Genomic DNA, 17,009 nt, shown 5'->3' on the forward strand with positions numbered 1-17,009 from the left:
AAGAATGAAGACAAATTGTTTTTATCGTTATATTTTGCATTGGGGTAGATTGCAAAGGAAGGTTTTGCAAACATCTAAAAAATGACTGTCACACATAGAAATAAGAAGCAAATAATAAATTGGATATTTACAATTAGAGATAACTCCTTGGTTATCTCTATCTCTAAATGTCTAAGAGTCTGGTTCTTAGAATAACTTTAAATATTTTCTTTATTCACATAATTTTAACCAGACTTTCCCTCCCTACCATTTCAAATAGTGAAGATCCTGTGAGCTTTTTTTTCAGTACAAAAGGGGTTTATTGTATTTCACTCATGCTAATATGTGGACTTTTTAACCTCTCTGAAATTAGGATGGATGTTAAAATCAGTATGATAAGAAAGTATTGCACCTTAACTCATCTGGCAGCTTCCCCTCCCTTTCTCAGTCATATATAAAATAATAGCGCAGCTTCTAATTGAAGGTATCCTAAGTTCAGTGAAGTACAGTTACAAAGGAACACTTCTTTATTTGAATGTGACTTATCCACATTCAAAATAGAAAATGAATAGAAAATAGATAGTCTTATTTTCAGGTGTGGCATCAGTTTTACTAATTTATAATCATAGGTCTCATGAAAAAATTTTATGTCCAATGTCTTTCTAGGGGCGTATTCTTAGATGAATTGTGGGAAGATCAGACATGCCTTTAAAAATTTAGTCCTCGAATTATATTAAACTTTGTACTAAGCAAGTACAAATAATAAGTATCCAGTTTTTGCCACACTTGTCCCTGTTTTGACACAAGTGTCATAGAAATGTCAAGAAAGTATCATGGTGGAGGGAGAGAAATGTTGAGGCACTGAAGTCAAGAATTTGCTGCTGAAATTCTCCATCTCTCCCAAGCCATCTGACTTTCTTAAGTTGACCTACCAAGTCAGGTCATGAACAGTCATCCCCTTGGTGCTGAACAGCCAAAGTACAATCTCTTCAAAGAGAGATAAACATTACACAAGGTGCTGCTGGGTGGTCACTGACAACACATTTACTTCAGAGAGAAGTGGCTGTCAGGTGACCCACAGCCACAGGAAATAAAGAAGAAGAGATCGAGGAAGATGAAAACCAAATATAAATAACAGAGCTGAAGAGATTAAATCAGAATGCTTCTCAGCAATGAAGCAATGCGACTAGCCTCTTAGGTGGTCTTTTTTCTTTCTTTCTTTCTTTCTGTTTTTAGCCCCTGTATGGCTCATCTTGAAAGAATATATACTAGCTGTGCTGAGGATCACAGTCACTGGCCAGGTTTTAAGGCTTCTGCAGCAGAGAGCATAAAAACACATGATACAAAACATGGCCACAGGTCAAATGCTCTGTGTGCCATTTTCTCTGTGAATCTCAGTGAATTGAAGGAATAGGTTAGACAGTCAACTGAGGTCACTTAAGGTCTACTGTCTGAATGACAATTTATTATTGTTACTTTTCTCTCTGAACAACCAGGAAAATCACAGGGAGTGAGTGGAACAAATGACCTTGAGGCAGAAACAACAGAAAACCAACAGAGCAGGAGTGAGGAAAATGGCTGTGGTGATCAAGAGCATTAAAGAGAGCTCAAAAGTAAGGTTGGAAGTCACAGAAAAAACAAAACAGTAACGACAACAAAACCCAGAAGGAAACTAGCTAATAGGCATCTAAAAATAGGAAGCCCTGAATTACCCCAACTGATGATGCAAATAAAGAATAGACTTGACTATATAAATCATGTTAAATATCTGTCTGTTAATGAATCATACAAAATTGGATAGCAGACTGTATTTTCACCAAATTTGAAGAATTCTATGGGGATGGTCCGATTAAAAATATGAAGCAGGTGATTGGGTTGAAATTCTCTTTAGGGGCCTAAGAGGCACATTGTAACTTATTTCCCTGGGAAAAGAGGGATTTCTTCTCCAGAAGAGCTTCAGGCTTTGATCAAAGTACTTCTCACATGGACAACTCTGTAGCATGCTCTTCTTTGGCAAGTAGCAGCAGGAATTTATTCAGCGTTGGTTAATGATCCTCCCAAGCAATGCAGCATGGGCCAGCTGGTTTATAATATGGGAGACTTAATATGGGAGACTTGGAGGGCATTCAGACAATAAAGGAAGACAAGGGGCAAAAACGGAATGGAAAGGTCGAGGTCAGAGACACCATGCAAACATGAGAAAAGCAGCAGGAGCTGAGGAAGGCGGGTAGACAGAGACCAGCCTTGGGAAGAGGGAAGATGCTCCAGGCAAAATGAGGCATTTAAACCTGGGAAAACCATCCAGCTGAGCAGTCATTCTCAACTCTTCACTTTCATCACACCATAAGGAAAGAGGCACAAAGGCATTTACTGAAAATGCCAGCAATGACTTATTTCTTGGGGAAAATTGACCACACATCACTGAAAAGCACTAGAAAAAATGTCAAAACATTTTCTCAAGTCCCACAATGCTCATGTTTATACCATCTGTCAACATAAGCAGAATCAAGGTGATGAAGAAATGAAAGCTTCAAGAAAAGAAAAGTTCTAAATTTTGTTATTTCTGATGGGTTACATGGTTGGAATTTAAATAAACATTCTCCTCTCAAAGATATCTAAATAATATCTAAATTACAAGATCTTATTTGATGATTTCTTTACCTTTATGAATACATCTGTATGGAGAGAGAATAAGAGAATTCCACATTCTTGTACTTGCTTATTTGCTTAGTTAAAGCATTTGCCTTCTTTGCTGAGAAGGTGCTTTTAAAAGAAGAGTCAGATGATAGTAGCAAAACACACAGCAAAACAATTTTGACCAGAAACATAGGGTGTTAGGGTTTTCAGATCATAAAAAAATAGCCAGTCAAAACCACAAATGGATTAAAAGAGAGGAGATAATTTTTACCAACTGTGGGAGTGGTGGCCGCACTCAAGGAATTGGTAGATGATATTGAAGAAGTGCTTTCAGCCCGGGCTAGGGGTGCTATCGGAGGAGGGCTGGAAGAATGGATGGGAGGGCTGAAAGGTCGGGGCTGCAGGGAGAAGAAAAGAAATGGAAAGTTAGATTCACAGGTCTTCCTTTCATATTTTAACATCTCCCAGCTCCAGATATGACAACTCAGGCTCTTAAAAGAGGATGGGTGGTACCATTTTTTTCATTGAAATTGATTGTATCTGTACAAGAGCTTGTGGATGGAGCCAGAGGAAACATAATCTATAATGGGCTACACTCGACAGATATATCACATTAAGAGAAGCCGAGATCTGGGATGTGGTCAGTGATGTTTCAGGATGGTGAACTCACATGCCCTTAGGGACTAAGTAAGTAGTATAAAGTGAGAGCTTATACCTACTGAAAGATATCTGAACACAAAATACTGTAGTGTGCTGGCTAAACCAGATGTCAGGGACATCATTATTACCCTGTGACTCCTGTGTGTGAATTCCAAAGAAATTTACCTCTGCCAGAGTCTCTTAATTGTTCACACAGAATGTTTTCCACCCCTCACCTTAAAACATGATGTAAAACTTCCAAAAAAATTCATTGAGCCACCACTCTCCTTTATATTCTCCCAGTGTGTATACCACCAATAACTTCTCTGTAGTCTGGGGTCAGAAATCTGGACTTATCCTCTCTAGGAGTCTTTCAAAATCAGAAAAATACGGTGAAAGGAAACACCTTCCATTCTAAAGGATTTAGGACAATTGAGTATTATTATCTTAATTTTCATCAAACCCACTGGGGAAGAACTGAAGACCCCACGATCCTGTTCCTACTACTTTAGGCCATGGCTTGAATGATGGTGGAGATTTGAGGGCAATTGAAATACACTCTCTGATTGCAGTGACTTTCAGATTTCACCCATCAGGGCCATTGGTACAGATGCTGTAAAGCTTAGACCTGGAGTTGAGATGACCCATGTTCAGGCATTTGGACTCTGTTTGTCATTCCCACTGTATGCTTCTGAGCGGGACAGGGCAGAAGGGAACATACCACATCTCCAACTCCAGGCTTCCCTGGAGGTAGCTTTGGCCGAGACGGAGGCCGGGGAGGAGGTGGAGGTGGGGTCGTGCTGCTGCAAGGAACCAAGGGGGTGGCTGGCCGAGCAGGGGATGATGCACCTGGAAAACAAACTGGTATGAGAAAAGGCTAGAGACGCAGGTGGCCAAAGTGCTGTTACCACTTGATCCACCTTTCCATTCCCACAGTAAAATGTTAATCACCAACACTTTCTTCACCTCAGCAGTTAATACAGTCAACACTGTAGCTCATGGGGTTTGGGTTTCTTTTTTTTTTCAATAAAGAAAAAAAATCACTCAGTTGAACTATGGTTGATGGCTGAAGCTGAAGCTCATTGCCTTTTGTTGTCATGTGACACCCAGTGAAAGGTAAATCCTTTTATAACTCCCTGTGACAGATATACTTAATACTCTTTTGGCTGGGTGAGTGGGTAGCTTTCATTCTGATCATGATACACATGAAACTTATGATACGTTTTCTTGATCTTTACATATTCAGAATTTATGTCCAAGATGAAAACAGAGGTTAGAGCTTGAAGAAAAAAGATTTTTCACATTATATGTATATATGTGTGCATGTGTGCTAAGTCGCTTCAGTCGCGTTCGACTCTTTGCGACCCTATGGACTGTAGCCCACCAGGCTCCTCTGCCCAGGGGATTCTCCAGGCAAGAATACTTGAGTGGGTGGCCATGCCCTCTTCCAGGGTATCTTCCTGACCCAGGGATCGAACCCACGTCTCTTTTGCCTCCTGCACTGGCAGGCGAGTTCTTTACTACTAAGTGCCACCTGGAAAGTCCGTATGTGTGTGTGTGTGTGAGTGTGTGTGTGAGTGTGTGTGTGTGAGTGTGTGTGTGTGAGTGTGTGTGTGTGAGAATGTGTGTGTGTGAGTATGTGTGTATCTATATATATATAAATATGTGTCATGTATATAAATACCTTTATATATCTATAAAACATGTAGAAGAGAATTAGCCTTCTGATATGAGTAGTAACTTCATAAATGTAAGCAAACCCTTGATGGTAAGCAAAGAACAAAATATAAGAAAGTACATTAGCTATTGTGAGCATACTTTGTGTGTGGAATCTGAACAGAAACACATTGGGTTTAGAGGATTTTGGTGTTTAAAGGAGGCTGCTTAAGAGCCTGTCTGTGCAGAGGTTGCCTGCGATGATTTTTGTGATGATTTTTAAGAGTCTGTTGGATTTACTTTTCTGGCTGTCAATGACAAACATGTGAAACACAGAGGACGCACAGAGGTCGGCATGCACGCTGATGAGCACACCAGAGGGGTCTCTAGACTTAGGGGTTTGCCTATCTTCAGGCATATGTCTGGGATATATGGGAAAGCTACCTGGCTCACAATCTTAAGAAAGTCAAATCAATATTCCAAATGGCTCTTGTTCAGTCAGAGAAGTTCCAACTACTCCTGAGGCTTTTTCACATTGGTTAGAAGCACAGGTAGCAAAATACTCCAAGAAAATTCCAAGAAATTCTGCCCAAAGAAAATGTCTCCCCCTCCCCACCACCTCCCCTCCAACACACCACAAAACTCTGCTCTCTGGAGAATCCTAGACCAGCACCTCCATCTCCAGATTTTCAGATTTTCAAGGAACTTCGAAATTTGAATCTTTGAATTTTCAGATTTTCAAGAAACTTTAACCATCAAAACTCATCATCTCAGGATCTGCTTCCAACTTAGGAGAGTCCTTGGGGGTGAAAGCCTTGTTCCTCTGTTTAAAGCAGTTTGAAATCTGGAGTTTGTTGTGTTTATCTGTGTGGTTTATTGTAAGTGTAATTACATTAGTGTGAAACCATACTAATTACCACCCATCCCTACCAATATTTCCTATTTACCACTACCAACTCTTAACTGTATTCTCACTTTTTATTTTGTTGGGCCAGTTACGCTGGCTATGCTACACATTTTACGTGCATTATCTTATTTCATCCCCACAATAAGCTGTGAAGGAAAATACTTCTACTATCTCAGTGGAAAGTAAGGCTCAGAGATATTCAATAACTTGATCAATGTCATATAGTTCAAATGGCCTATTTAACTACAAAGTCTGAGTTTTTAAATTCAGTATCTTATAGCTATAGGTGGACCTTAGCCCCACATTTTGCACAAAGCCTGGTCTTCTTTTTCCATGGGCTGACTGCACTTTTCTCTCAATATAAATATCCTTAGTATTTTGATGATCTTCTCTTGAATAAAAGAATAGGGGATATTTTGACAGGTCCTGCGACAAAGTTTTCTTTACACCTAGGATGTTTCCAGAAGTGACAGCAAAGAGATGGGAAATAAATGTTTGCACAGCAAAGTTTTTGTCTGGAAGTTTTATGGAACTGTTTTGGGGGTTCTATTTTGCTGGAAAACCATGTCATGCGTGTTGGGTCAAAATGTCTATCCAGGGTCTATTTCCAAGAAATGGTCTTCTGGGTCAGTCCCAGGAAAAGGTCAGCTGCTTATCCTTTTCCTACAAGTTCCAAAAGGGAAATTTAAAAATCCAGTTTCAGTAATTCTTGGAAAAGTGGAAACAAGTTATCATGGAGGCAGTACGAAATGCTGAAGAAACTGAAGAAAAGTCAGATGACCTGAGCTCTGGCTCTGCCCGCCTCCTATCAACTATAAGATCTTGACTTCTCTGAACCTCAGCTTCATGTTTTAAAATATAGGACATGTTTCTACCTGACAAGGCAGTTGCAACAATCGAAATGGAAAATGCTTATTTAACTATTACCAAATCATAAAATACTACACAAATGGAAGGCAGTTGTTGATGATGGTAAAATTTGTGCTTTTGATACAGATACAACTAAAAGCAAAGAAAAACATGGCTAGTTAACTGGCGCTGTTTTCCTTTTGGAGTACCCTGTTTAACTTACTTTTTCTTTACTGAATTGATTTCATTGATTTGTTATGCAGTTGGACAACACCAAGGGGGTTTTAAAAAGCCCTGCTTGACGGCAGAGGGTAGTTTGGGCCTAAGGAGTATTTCATAACTGAACTGAGGCCTCACACGATGTTGTGAGGTTACACAATTATTTTGCACTGACAGAGTAAAGAGGGTTATTTGCACATCTCTACCCTTATTCTTCAATCTTCAGTTCTACTTTCATTTTCCCTTCAAGCAGTGTTTATCCCCAAGACAATGCTAGAAACTAATTGGACAACATTGTTTAGCTTTAAATATCACATGTACATTCTTTGAATTAGTGAATTCAAAAAGTTGGCAACCACTGACATGCTCTCGATCCATCTGCTGCTTTCAACCTGAAATCCCATCATAGTTTCTTTGGTAACTCCTGAGGACCATAAAACAATGGCTCCAACTTTCATTTCTTTTTGTTTGTGTGTGTGTGTTGGCGGGGGTGGGGGGGTGGAGGGGGTGGGGGGTGGTGTGTGTTGTGGGGTTGGGGGTCAGCTGGGGGGAAGTAATCACTGGAATCCAACAAATCTGAGGTCAGACAGATCTTGACTTTGCTATTTATTGATCTATAGCTGTGGCCAAGTCCTGCCTTTGAGCTTCCATTTCCTTATCTGTAAAATGAGGCTAGTATATCACAATGTTATGGGGGAGAATCAAATGAATGAAAACATATGTACTTTGAAATATGTAAAGAATTATTCTTTCCCAACTTGTGTTTCTTAGAACACAATTATACTATTTCTTTGACAAAAGTATTAAACATATGTGGGAAAGTTTTCATACTATGTTTCTTTTTAGGTAACTGGCACATTAAAAGCCCTAAAACAGTACAGTTCAATGGAGTTTTCTGCAATGATGAAAATGTTCTGGAATAAGTGCTGTCCAATAAGATAGTCATTAGTCACATGTACTGAGTACTGAATTGTGTACCCACTCACTGAGTGAGTACCCACTGAGTACTGAATTGTGGCTCCTGCATCTGAATAATTGATTTTTAATTTTAATTAATTGCCATTAAGATGAAAATATCCACATATGCCTAAAGGCTTCCATTTTTGACATTGCTGCTCTAAAAAACTTATAGTTAGGAAATACATTTGTTTGATTCAGCCCCAGGTAGTTCAAATTCATTTGTTTATGGATGTGTGGGGTGTGTCTGTTTGTGTTTAGCATCTTTTAATATGGGTTTAGTTTCCCCAGTTGGGAAATGTTGAACATTCTATCTTTACTAACATTTCTCTTTCCCTGGTCTCCAAAATTGCTACAGGCCAAGGAAACACTTTTTCTATTCCATCCCCTGGGCACACAGCCCACACAGGAGAAGAGATAGTCTTTGCCAAGAATCAGTGTCTGCATTCCAGTAAAGCAATATTCTGGCCAAACTAGTATTTTAAATCCTTGCCATAAGGAAATTAAAGTTCTTGAGGCAAATTCTTAACTTGCAACTTTTTCAACAGCAGGTAACTATTTCGATCCACAAATACTATCTAAACTTGGTCAGTGACAGTCATCTTGCTGTGAATGAAATTTTTAATGTAGGTATACAGTTTGAGATATACAGGAAAAGTTATTCCCATCAGGCTGTTATAAAAAGCAGATAATGATAAGCATTACTAATCTTTAAAACATGAGACCATATCCTATTGTTTCAATCCTAAGTTAATATTTCTGCCAATCTGTGTACATTTCATCAGTAAAAGTTTAATGAGCAAATAAACTGGGACTTAACTAAGGAGATAATGGTGCACAGTTTTATTTATTCATGAGTTTCACTGGCCCAGTTTGGTTTTCCACTTAGAAATTCAATTCTTTAATATTAGCAAAGTATAGTATTTTCCAGCTCAATTATTAAGAACCAATGGTCTTTACTGGTAACTCTTTCAAGTAATTTTAAGTAAGAATATGGAAGTTAAACATTAAAATGACAACAAAACTGCCAAGGATTCCAGAAAGAAAGCTAGAGCTTCTCTATTTATTCATTAAATTAATGATCAATTCAATTAATCAAGTATATCCCAGAACCTTGTAGAAGGTGCTGGAGGAGCCTGGCGAGTAACAAAGTTGTCCTGTCTTCCCCTACCCCAATGAAAGGTGTTTACTTTGGGTAGAGTATAGTGACCAGGCTACTGGAGAGAAGGTATTATTCCTTGAAAAGCTTTGAGACTTTCAGAAGACTCAGAGCCTGGCCCAGGAAAGAGTCCCATTCAAGACAGTGGAAATATGTCTCTCTTTGACAGAGGGCAACCAGCTTCTTTTGGGCTGAGGTCTGAACTGGAGGCTTTACTTAGAGGCCTTTTATTATCTTTACAGTTAGGTAAGGACCCTTACATCACCCCAAAAGATCTGAAAAAGAAATAGAGGATGGAGGTGGGGCTCTAACCCCCAGAAATACAGAAAGGAGCACAAAGCAGTAAGTTTGGAGAAAAGACTTTTGGCAGTCTTGATGACAGTGTGTAATATAGGTGCATGTCAGGGTCAGATAAGTTTGTGATATTTTGTCACTAATCCTTGCAAGGGCTCCTAGAGGACATAGTGGTTAAGAACACAGGCCTGGGATCAGATAGACCTGAGAATGAATACCAAGTCTATCACCTCTAGCAGTGTAAACTTAGGCAAATTACTAAACATCCATGAGCCTCAGTTTTCATATCTGTAAAATGGGGGGAATAAGAGAATTCACCTCATGAGGTTGTTGTAGGAATGAAATGATGTGCATAAAGTTCTTAGCATGAAGCCAGGAAAAGAAACTATAGCTGTTGTTCTTATTGGGAAAATAAAGGCTCTCTGGGACCCTATGGTAAAGAAACCTGCTGATTTTGTTTTAGCACAGTTTTTCAAACTTAAATTTGATTATTGAACTGTTTTCCCTTTCTGGTGAAGGAGGGGAACACCTGTGATACAAAACACTGACTTTGTGTACAGTACAGAAGATTCTCCAGTCCTCTCCTTGATTAGCTTGGATGCTCTCACTTTAAAGCTCAGAGCAATTTGCAAATGCAGAGCAAACACTGAAAGATGTGCCCTTGAAAGCAGAAGCAATGATGACTATTAGAACAGAGACAAACATATTTCCTTGCTGTTCCTTAATAGATTTGAATAATTTAAACTTGGTCACCTCTTTCAAAGCAAACAAAAAACAAATAGCCCTTGACACCCCTGAGAAGGTACCTAACAAAAAGGACGGGAACAAGAGAGAAGGCACCAGAGGATCTTGTAGATAAACAAGAGCACGAATGGAATGAGTGATACAGAAGAAGAATGCGTTAGGGATATCTTGATCTTTCCTGGGTATGCATGGCAGTTCCTATCCTTTCATCATTAGAGAATACAAAATGAAGCTTCAAACAGGAAAACCAAAAAAAATCAGATTCCATGTCAATATTTGCATGTAGAGTCCCAAAAGGTACATTTGTGACAAACTGCTCCATCACCTGTCACCACACTTAGAACTGACCCTTATAGGCTGACTAGCCTGTCAAATGATGACATCAGAGAGCAGTTTGTTTCAGTGGCAGCCTGGTTAGGCTGGAGATGCAATAAGGCAGCCTCTTTTTTGCTGTCCTCTAAAATCTCTTTTTCAAATCCTACTTCTTTTTCTCTGAAATAGTTAGAGAAGTTAACATAGTTTTCCCCAAATTAAAAAAAAAAAAAGAAATAGAAAACACATATACCTACAAAAACCAAGGCTTTTGGAAAAAATATAGATTTATAAGCTTATAAATCGAATAATGTCTGAGGATCAAATGTATAACACGGTGATTATCGTTGATAACACTGTACTGTATGATTGAAATTTGCCAAGAGAGTAGAGCTTAAATGTTCTCGTCAAAGAAAAAAAAAAAGGTAAGTATGTGAGGTGATGGATGTATTAACTTGGTGGGAAGAATATTTCACAATGTATGTGTGTATCAAATTATCACATTGTACACTGTAAATATCTCATAATTTTGTCAGTTATATTTCAATAAAGTGGAAGAATTAATGAAAAAAAAAAAAAACACTAGGGCCCCTGTGGAGACATCTGATGAGGAAATCAGACATTTAACTTGAAGCACATTTTCTGTGAAATCTGTCTTTCTAGAACTTTCCTGAATTCTAAAAATGACATCACAGCTTTCTTTAAAAAATAGAGATCTTATCTGCAGGGTGGAAGGGCACTCCTAAGGGTCAGGAGTGCAGGGAAGGACACATCCACAGACTTGCACTATGACCGCGAGCATTCGATGGACTAGGACATGCCACAGGGCACAGGACACCCACAGCAAAGGAGGGATGGCTGAAGCTCTAAAGCCAGCTGCCAGGCAGGAGGAGGGTGTTGCTCACACTGCAGCAGCCACGGCCATTCGCGGTCACACGAAGCACACACAAACAGTAAGACGTACCACTGGTGGTCCCCGTACCACTGCCCGAGCCGGGTCCGGGGGACGAGACCACAGTCCTGTAGGTGGGTGGTGGTGGGGGAGGCGGAGTTGCTCTCTGTCCCAACCCAAAATCTTTAGGAGATGAGATTGTTTCTAAGTAATCATCTTTAATGAAGTTCTGCTCAGCAACTTTCTTCTGGACTTCTTCTAAATTGAGTGGCGATGGTACATTGCGAGGAGGACCTGGAGGTCCTGAGGGGCCAGGAGGACCCGGGGGGCCCGGAGGTGGGGAGTCAGCTGGGTTGTCTGAGGCAGCTGGTGGGGACATCACCTTTTCCCTTGGAGTCAACTCTGGAGTAACACGTTCCGGGGATGTGTCAGAAAAATGGACCCACTTGTCTTCAGCATTAACAGCAACAGACTTGGGGGATAACACGGGGCCAAAAATGCTGTCCAAATCATTGATGGATGGTAGCTTTTCAATTTTGACCTCTGTGGCTGATTGGTCATTTCCTGTGGTTAAAGTAGTTGGTTTTAAAATTTAATTGACTTTGTTAAAATTGTTTGTATAGGAAGTGGGAGGGGTGAGGCAAAGCCTGATAAATAGGTTATTTTGTGAGGTGCCAAGGTGGGCATATTTCATGATGGAAAAACATCTTGATTGTAGTTGAAGGGGAGGAGAGCGTCCCCCGCCTCTATATTGTGAACATTACCTTTTCTGCTATTATTTACCCTTGTGTGGGGTGATCTGACTTGGCTACATCTTCCATCACCAGAAGCTCGAGCATGCAACCGCCCTTCAGGGCTGCTCAGAAGAGAGCAGAGTATGGTCATTCTGAGAAGTCATTCTCAGAATTGTACAGGCTCTGGAACTGCAAATTTCAAACCCTTTTGGAAAGGTCCCTTTGGAAAGTCTGGCCTAATGAAATACATAGGACACAACAGAAAAAGAACTGATAGCTGAAAACCACCCTCATAGTTGATGAAGGTTACTCTAGCATATTAAATGAAACTGTTTGGTGAAACCAATGATAATATATGTTAGTTTAAAAAATGATCACATCATAAGCAGTTGTGTATCTTCCACCTTGAACACACCAGAAACACGGCACAAAGATTATTTAAAGAGATATCCCCACATGAATATTTACAAATATACACATACACACCCCACGCACCACACACATAGGATATTGAGAAGAATTGTTACATACAAACCCGTTTAATAAGGAAGAAAATTATAAAAAATCTTTATAATTTTTTTTCTCAAGTCTAACCTGTTAATACCATAGGCATAACTGATATGTATATATATCTGAATTCATGAAATAAAAAGTCTGTTTTGCTTAAATTTAAGCAGTAGGTATTCTTTTTAATTCTTATCAATAACAAGAGAAAAACTAAAACTAATCTTCTATAGCTTGGCAGGAAGTAGTTGATAACAATTGAAATGTGAGGAATCGTACTATTTTTTAAACCAAGGTTATTCAAATTAGAAATTGTTACCTAAATAACTGTAAGGCATGAGCCATTTTACATTTAAATAAGCTTTTAGCTGTAAGAGTAGGCTTAATATTCTTATATTTTCAAATTTGAAAAAAGTTAACCTTCAAGGTTTCAAGGCCACAAATAAATGGGATAGCAGTTTGCCTGGGCCACAGTATTTATAATTTCACTGCTGGCAGATTTACTTATCTCTAATATATTCATGAGAATACAAGGGGCCAAAATGATTTGAACTTGCAAACACCTTTACCTGTGACACAGGATGACTCTCTGTTGGGTTTGAGTCAATATAAATTTCATCAGTGACTATGTCTTGCATTTGCTCTTGTTGATAAATACCCCCTCTGTAGTTATCAAACTCACCAGACTGCATAAATAGCTATGGATGAAGCTGCAATAGAATTCCAAAGGTGATGAAGAACTACATTCTAAGGACCCAGACACATAAAATAACTATTACTGCTTTTGAATTGCTAGTCCAGTAAGACTAGGTACATTATAAATTTTAGAAATCCATAGTATTGATTTTAATAGATGGTAAAACTATGCCTTAGAAGTCATCTGTCTAAAGGCATGCTGCAGTTCCTTGCCATATTTCATTATCCTTACACATCGCTTTGCCATGGGATAATAAATAATGACTACTGGGGAAAATCCTGCACCACCCAAGCTTACCTGTATGCTGCATATTCCAGGACCCATTTTATTATTACTGTGGACTACACAATATTAATTCTAGATAAAAACTTATCAGCTCTTAGAAAAATATGAATTATGCCTTGAGACTTTTAATTCTTCAGTCATTTAAAATGAGGTCCAATTTAGTGAAATGTCAATTAAACAATGGCTTTTGATATTGAGTTTTTATTTCTCTTATCTCACAAATAAACATGGCCTTTGTTCAACAAAATTATACAGAGAAGAAAATAAGTTGAGAAAGAGAACCTCTTTGTGAAACCTGGGAGTGATACTTACAGAAGTGTACATAGTAAACTGTAGTGGAAGTAAAACTAAATGCAACCATTTTCATGTTTAGTCTAGCCTATAGATTTCAACACATCAGAGGCATGTTGAGGTCCAGGGCCACTGCTGATTGCCATACCATCCTAGGACAGAAAGAATAAAGCTTACCTGGTCCAACTGTTAAGGGGGAGCCTGTTCGGGGTGGGGTGGCTGGTACATTTTTTGGAGGCAGTGGTGGAGGTGCTGCCAAGAGATGAGAAGCCATACATTACTGATCACTTTCTCCCTGAATTATATATTATTTCCAAGATAAGCAGGATTTGGGCTTTCATTCATATTCTGCTATTGGAAAAGGAATAACTATTAGCAGTCCATTTTTTTTTTTAAGTTCAAAGTTTAGTGATTGAAGCAGGACTCATTCAGATTCTTCCATTTTATGATAAGAATTTGTCAAAAGAAAATCAGATAATAGCAACAATAATATCATCATTTTATATTCATTCATTCCTTTGTTTTCTGTGTCAAAAGCCATCAAAGTCCTGTGACCTGTACTAGGAATGAAGGACATGGGGTTGAATACAATGAGCCTCTGCCCTCAAGGAATTTACAACTGAATGAAGGAAGATTGCGGTCCCAGGCAACTGCAATCCCGAGTGTGGTCAAGGAAATGAGAGCAGCCTGGGTGAGAGGCTTTTAATAGTCAGGATATTATAGCTTGGATTGAATCTGAAAAGATTTCTCAAAGAAATGTCTTGAATTTGGGTATATTTTTGAAATCTAAAGCAAAATGATTCGGGTCAAGGAAGAATGAACAGATTCCTTTGGTGGAAATTATAGCTGAAAAAAATCCTTGAGCTAGAAAAAGTGTTGTCTTACAGCTTAACCCAGAGACTCATCCTTTTGAACTGGGCTGTCACTTTGTGGGTAAAGTTAAGAATTTCAACAGGTAAATCTTTTTTTTTTTTTCATTCTTTAAGTGTATGTTTTCCTCTCACTGCTATATCTGGTAAATCTGACGAGTTTCCTTTTTCTTCAGGACTTCTTTCCCCAGTTACCTGGAGTAGGGGTTAGGGGCATTCTGGAATAAACAGGGCTGATGGCTCTGCTTTGAGATAAATGTGCCCTGATCTCCTCTCTCAGCTTCTCTCTTCCATATGGCATCATTCCTCTTGTTCTCCAGTTAAACTCTTTCCCCTCAATGTGTCCTCTCTATCCTTTGAAGCCTCAGTTGTTCTGTAGGACAAGCAAAGACCTTATCTGACTTGGTTAGCTGTGTGTTGGGTGCTAGCCCATGCCTAGAACATAGCAGCATCTTTAGTCCACTTGCTTTTCATGCCTACATAAGCCTATTGAATGAATGAATGAAGAAGCCTGTGAGATGTCACACAAAGCAGCTGTGGTTCTAAGTTACTTATTTTACTTTATCTATTGTATTATTCTTGTCTCAACCGACTGTCCTAGGCCCCTTAACTCTAATGCTTATTAGAATAACATCTCTTCTTAATATTAAACAGTCCAAATGTTGCTTACGTAGACTTCCTAAGGCTTGCCTAATTTCACTATGCAGACAGACAGTAAAATGAGTCACTTATTTTTCCAGACAGAGCAGACACATAACTTACTTCCAGTGGGAAAAGGCCTTGTTAACTTTGGCGACTCCACACTTGGATTAATTGGTTGGCCTGAACCCCATATCTCAGGCTGATCTAAAAGAACTGGAAACATAAAAAGAAAATTTCCCCGGGTGAGTTGAAAAAAGAAACATCCTGATTTTAGAACTTATAATTTCATGTTAAAGTGGAGCTTGACAAAATTATTTCTGCCTTGCCTCAGTCCTAGTAAATTAATTTAGAGATGGGTTGTTCCTGATTTTCTTCAACCAGAAAATGGAAAAAACAGCAGGGTGTGCATGTTTGTGTGTGTGTGAGCCCATGTGCAGAGGGGGTATATGTGTGTGGACATACAGCTAAATAAAAACTCACAAAACAGAGGGTCTGCATTTTTTTCCTGGTGGGTCACTTAAGGACATTCTAAATGTCAATACATTTCTGGCACCCACTTGAAAATACAGGCATTATTCCTATGGACTTTTGTTTTAAGTTGGTTTATTAAAGTTTGCTAAGAATACGCTTCAAGAATGAAAATGTCTGAATTCTGTACAGTTCTCACTTTTAAAGGATCTTATGGGATCTTGAAACAAGCCTTTTACAACATTATAAAGAGAAATTAAATTATTTAGAAATGGTGTACATGTTAAAAGAACCAGAAAAATAAACAAGTGCATAGCCATCCAAGGGCTTCCCTGTTGGGTCAGTGATAAAGAACCTGCCTGCCAATGCAGGAGATATAAGAGATGTGGGTTCGATCCTGGGGTTGGGAAGATCAGGGGAGGGGGAACTGGCAACCCACTCCAGTGTTCTTGCCCAGAGAATCCCTTAGACAGAGGAGCCTGGCAGGCTACAGTCCATAGAGTCGCAAAGAGTTGGACGCGACTGAGCATGCATGCATGTAGACATCTAAAGTAAATCAGGGAAATTGGTATTAGGCCAATGAATCTAATATTTCTTCTATTTTTTGTTTCTTCCTTCTGACTTTTTTTGTTGCTATGGTAACAATGTGGTACACTAGTTCTCATCATCTCTCATGTGCCAGGGTCTCTGTAAGTACTGCCTGTGATTCATTATGTTGTAAAACACAGGCTGGGAATTAGTTGGATGTGGATTTGATCCAGCCTCCATGGGGTCGCAAAGAATCGGACACGACTGAGCGACTGAACTGAATTGAACTACTAGGACCTTGGGCAATTCATGCAACCTCTGAACTTCCCTTCCTTCAGTGCAGAGATAGTAAGAACCATCTCCAAGAGTTAGTAAAAGCATTAAAGGAGGTAATGTATATAAATAAAATGTACACAAAATACCTATCACAAGGCCAATAGCTAGTATGATTTTTCAGTCCTCACCATACCACCAACTGGTTGATATTGAGGAAACCAGAGATGACAGTGATTAAACAACTTGCTCAGCAACACATGGTGCGAATAGAAGAGCTAAGGTCTGATCCCAGGCTTGCATACCTAACTCCAAAACACACACTTTCCTCTCAGGCCTTGTAAACTAGTGATAGAAGAACCAATCAAAAATGTAAGAGTGGGTAGATAAGAAACGTAGGTGGAAGAGCTCGTATGCTTGGTGCCAAGGTTGGAACTTTACAGAACTTCAGAGGTTAAAAGCACCTAGAGCATA

General features: G+C 39.2%; 1 protein-coding gene across 1 annotated transcript in view; it reads right to left on the minus strand.

Annotated features, from left to right (window-relative positions):
• SGIP1 (SH3GL interacting endocytic adaptor 1) overlaps window positions 1-17,009 on the minus strand; it is a 177,474-nt gene that overhangs the window by 60,904 nt on the left and 99,561 nt on the right. The window contains exons 13-17 of the mRNA XM_052638056.1: window positions 15,387-15,479; window positions 13,933-14,007; window positions 11,317-11,808; window positions 3,977-4,104; window positions 2,888-3,014 (exon numbers count right to left, since the gene is read on the minus strand). Of these exons, the coding sequence (XP_052494016.1) occupies window positions 2,888-3,014; window positions 3,977-4,104; window positions 11,317-11,808; window positions 13,933-14,007; window positions 15,387-15,479 (915 nt within the window). The remainder of the gene's footprint in view (window positions 1-2,887; window positions 3,015-3,976; window positions 4,105-11,316; window positions 11,809-13,932; window positions 14,008-15,386; window positions 15,480-17,009) is intronic.

Source organism: Budorcas taxicolor, chromosome 3 (genome assembly GCF_023091745.1).
Source record: "Budorcas taxicolor isolate Tak-1 chromosome 3, Takin1.1, whole genome shotgun sequence".
Lineage (NCBI taxonomy): Eukaryota > Metazoa > Chordata > Mammalia > Artiodactyla > Bovidae > Budorcas > Budorcas taxicolor.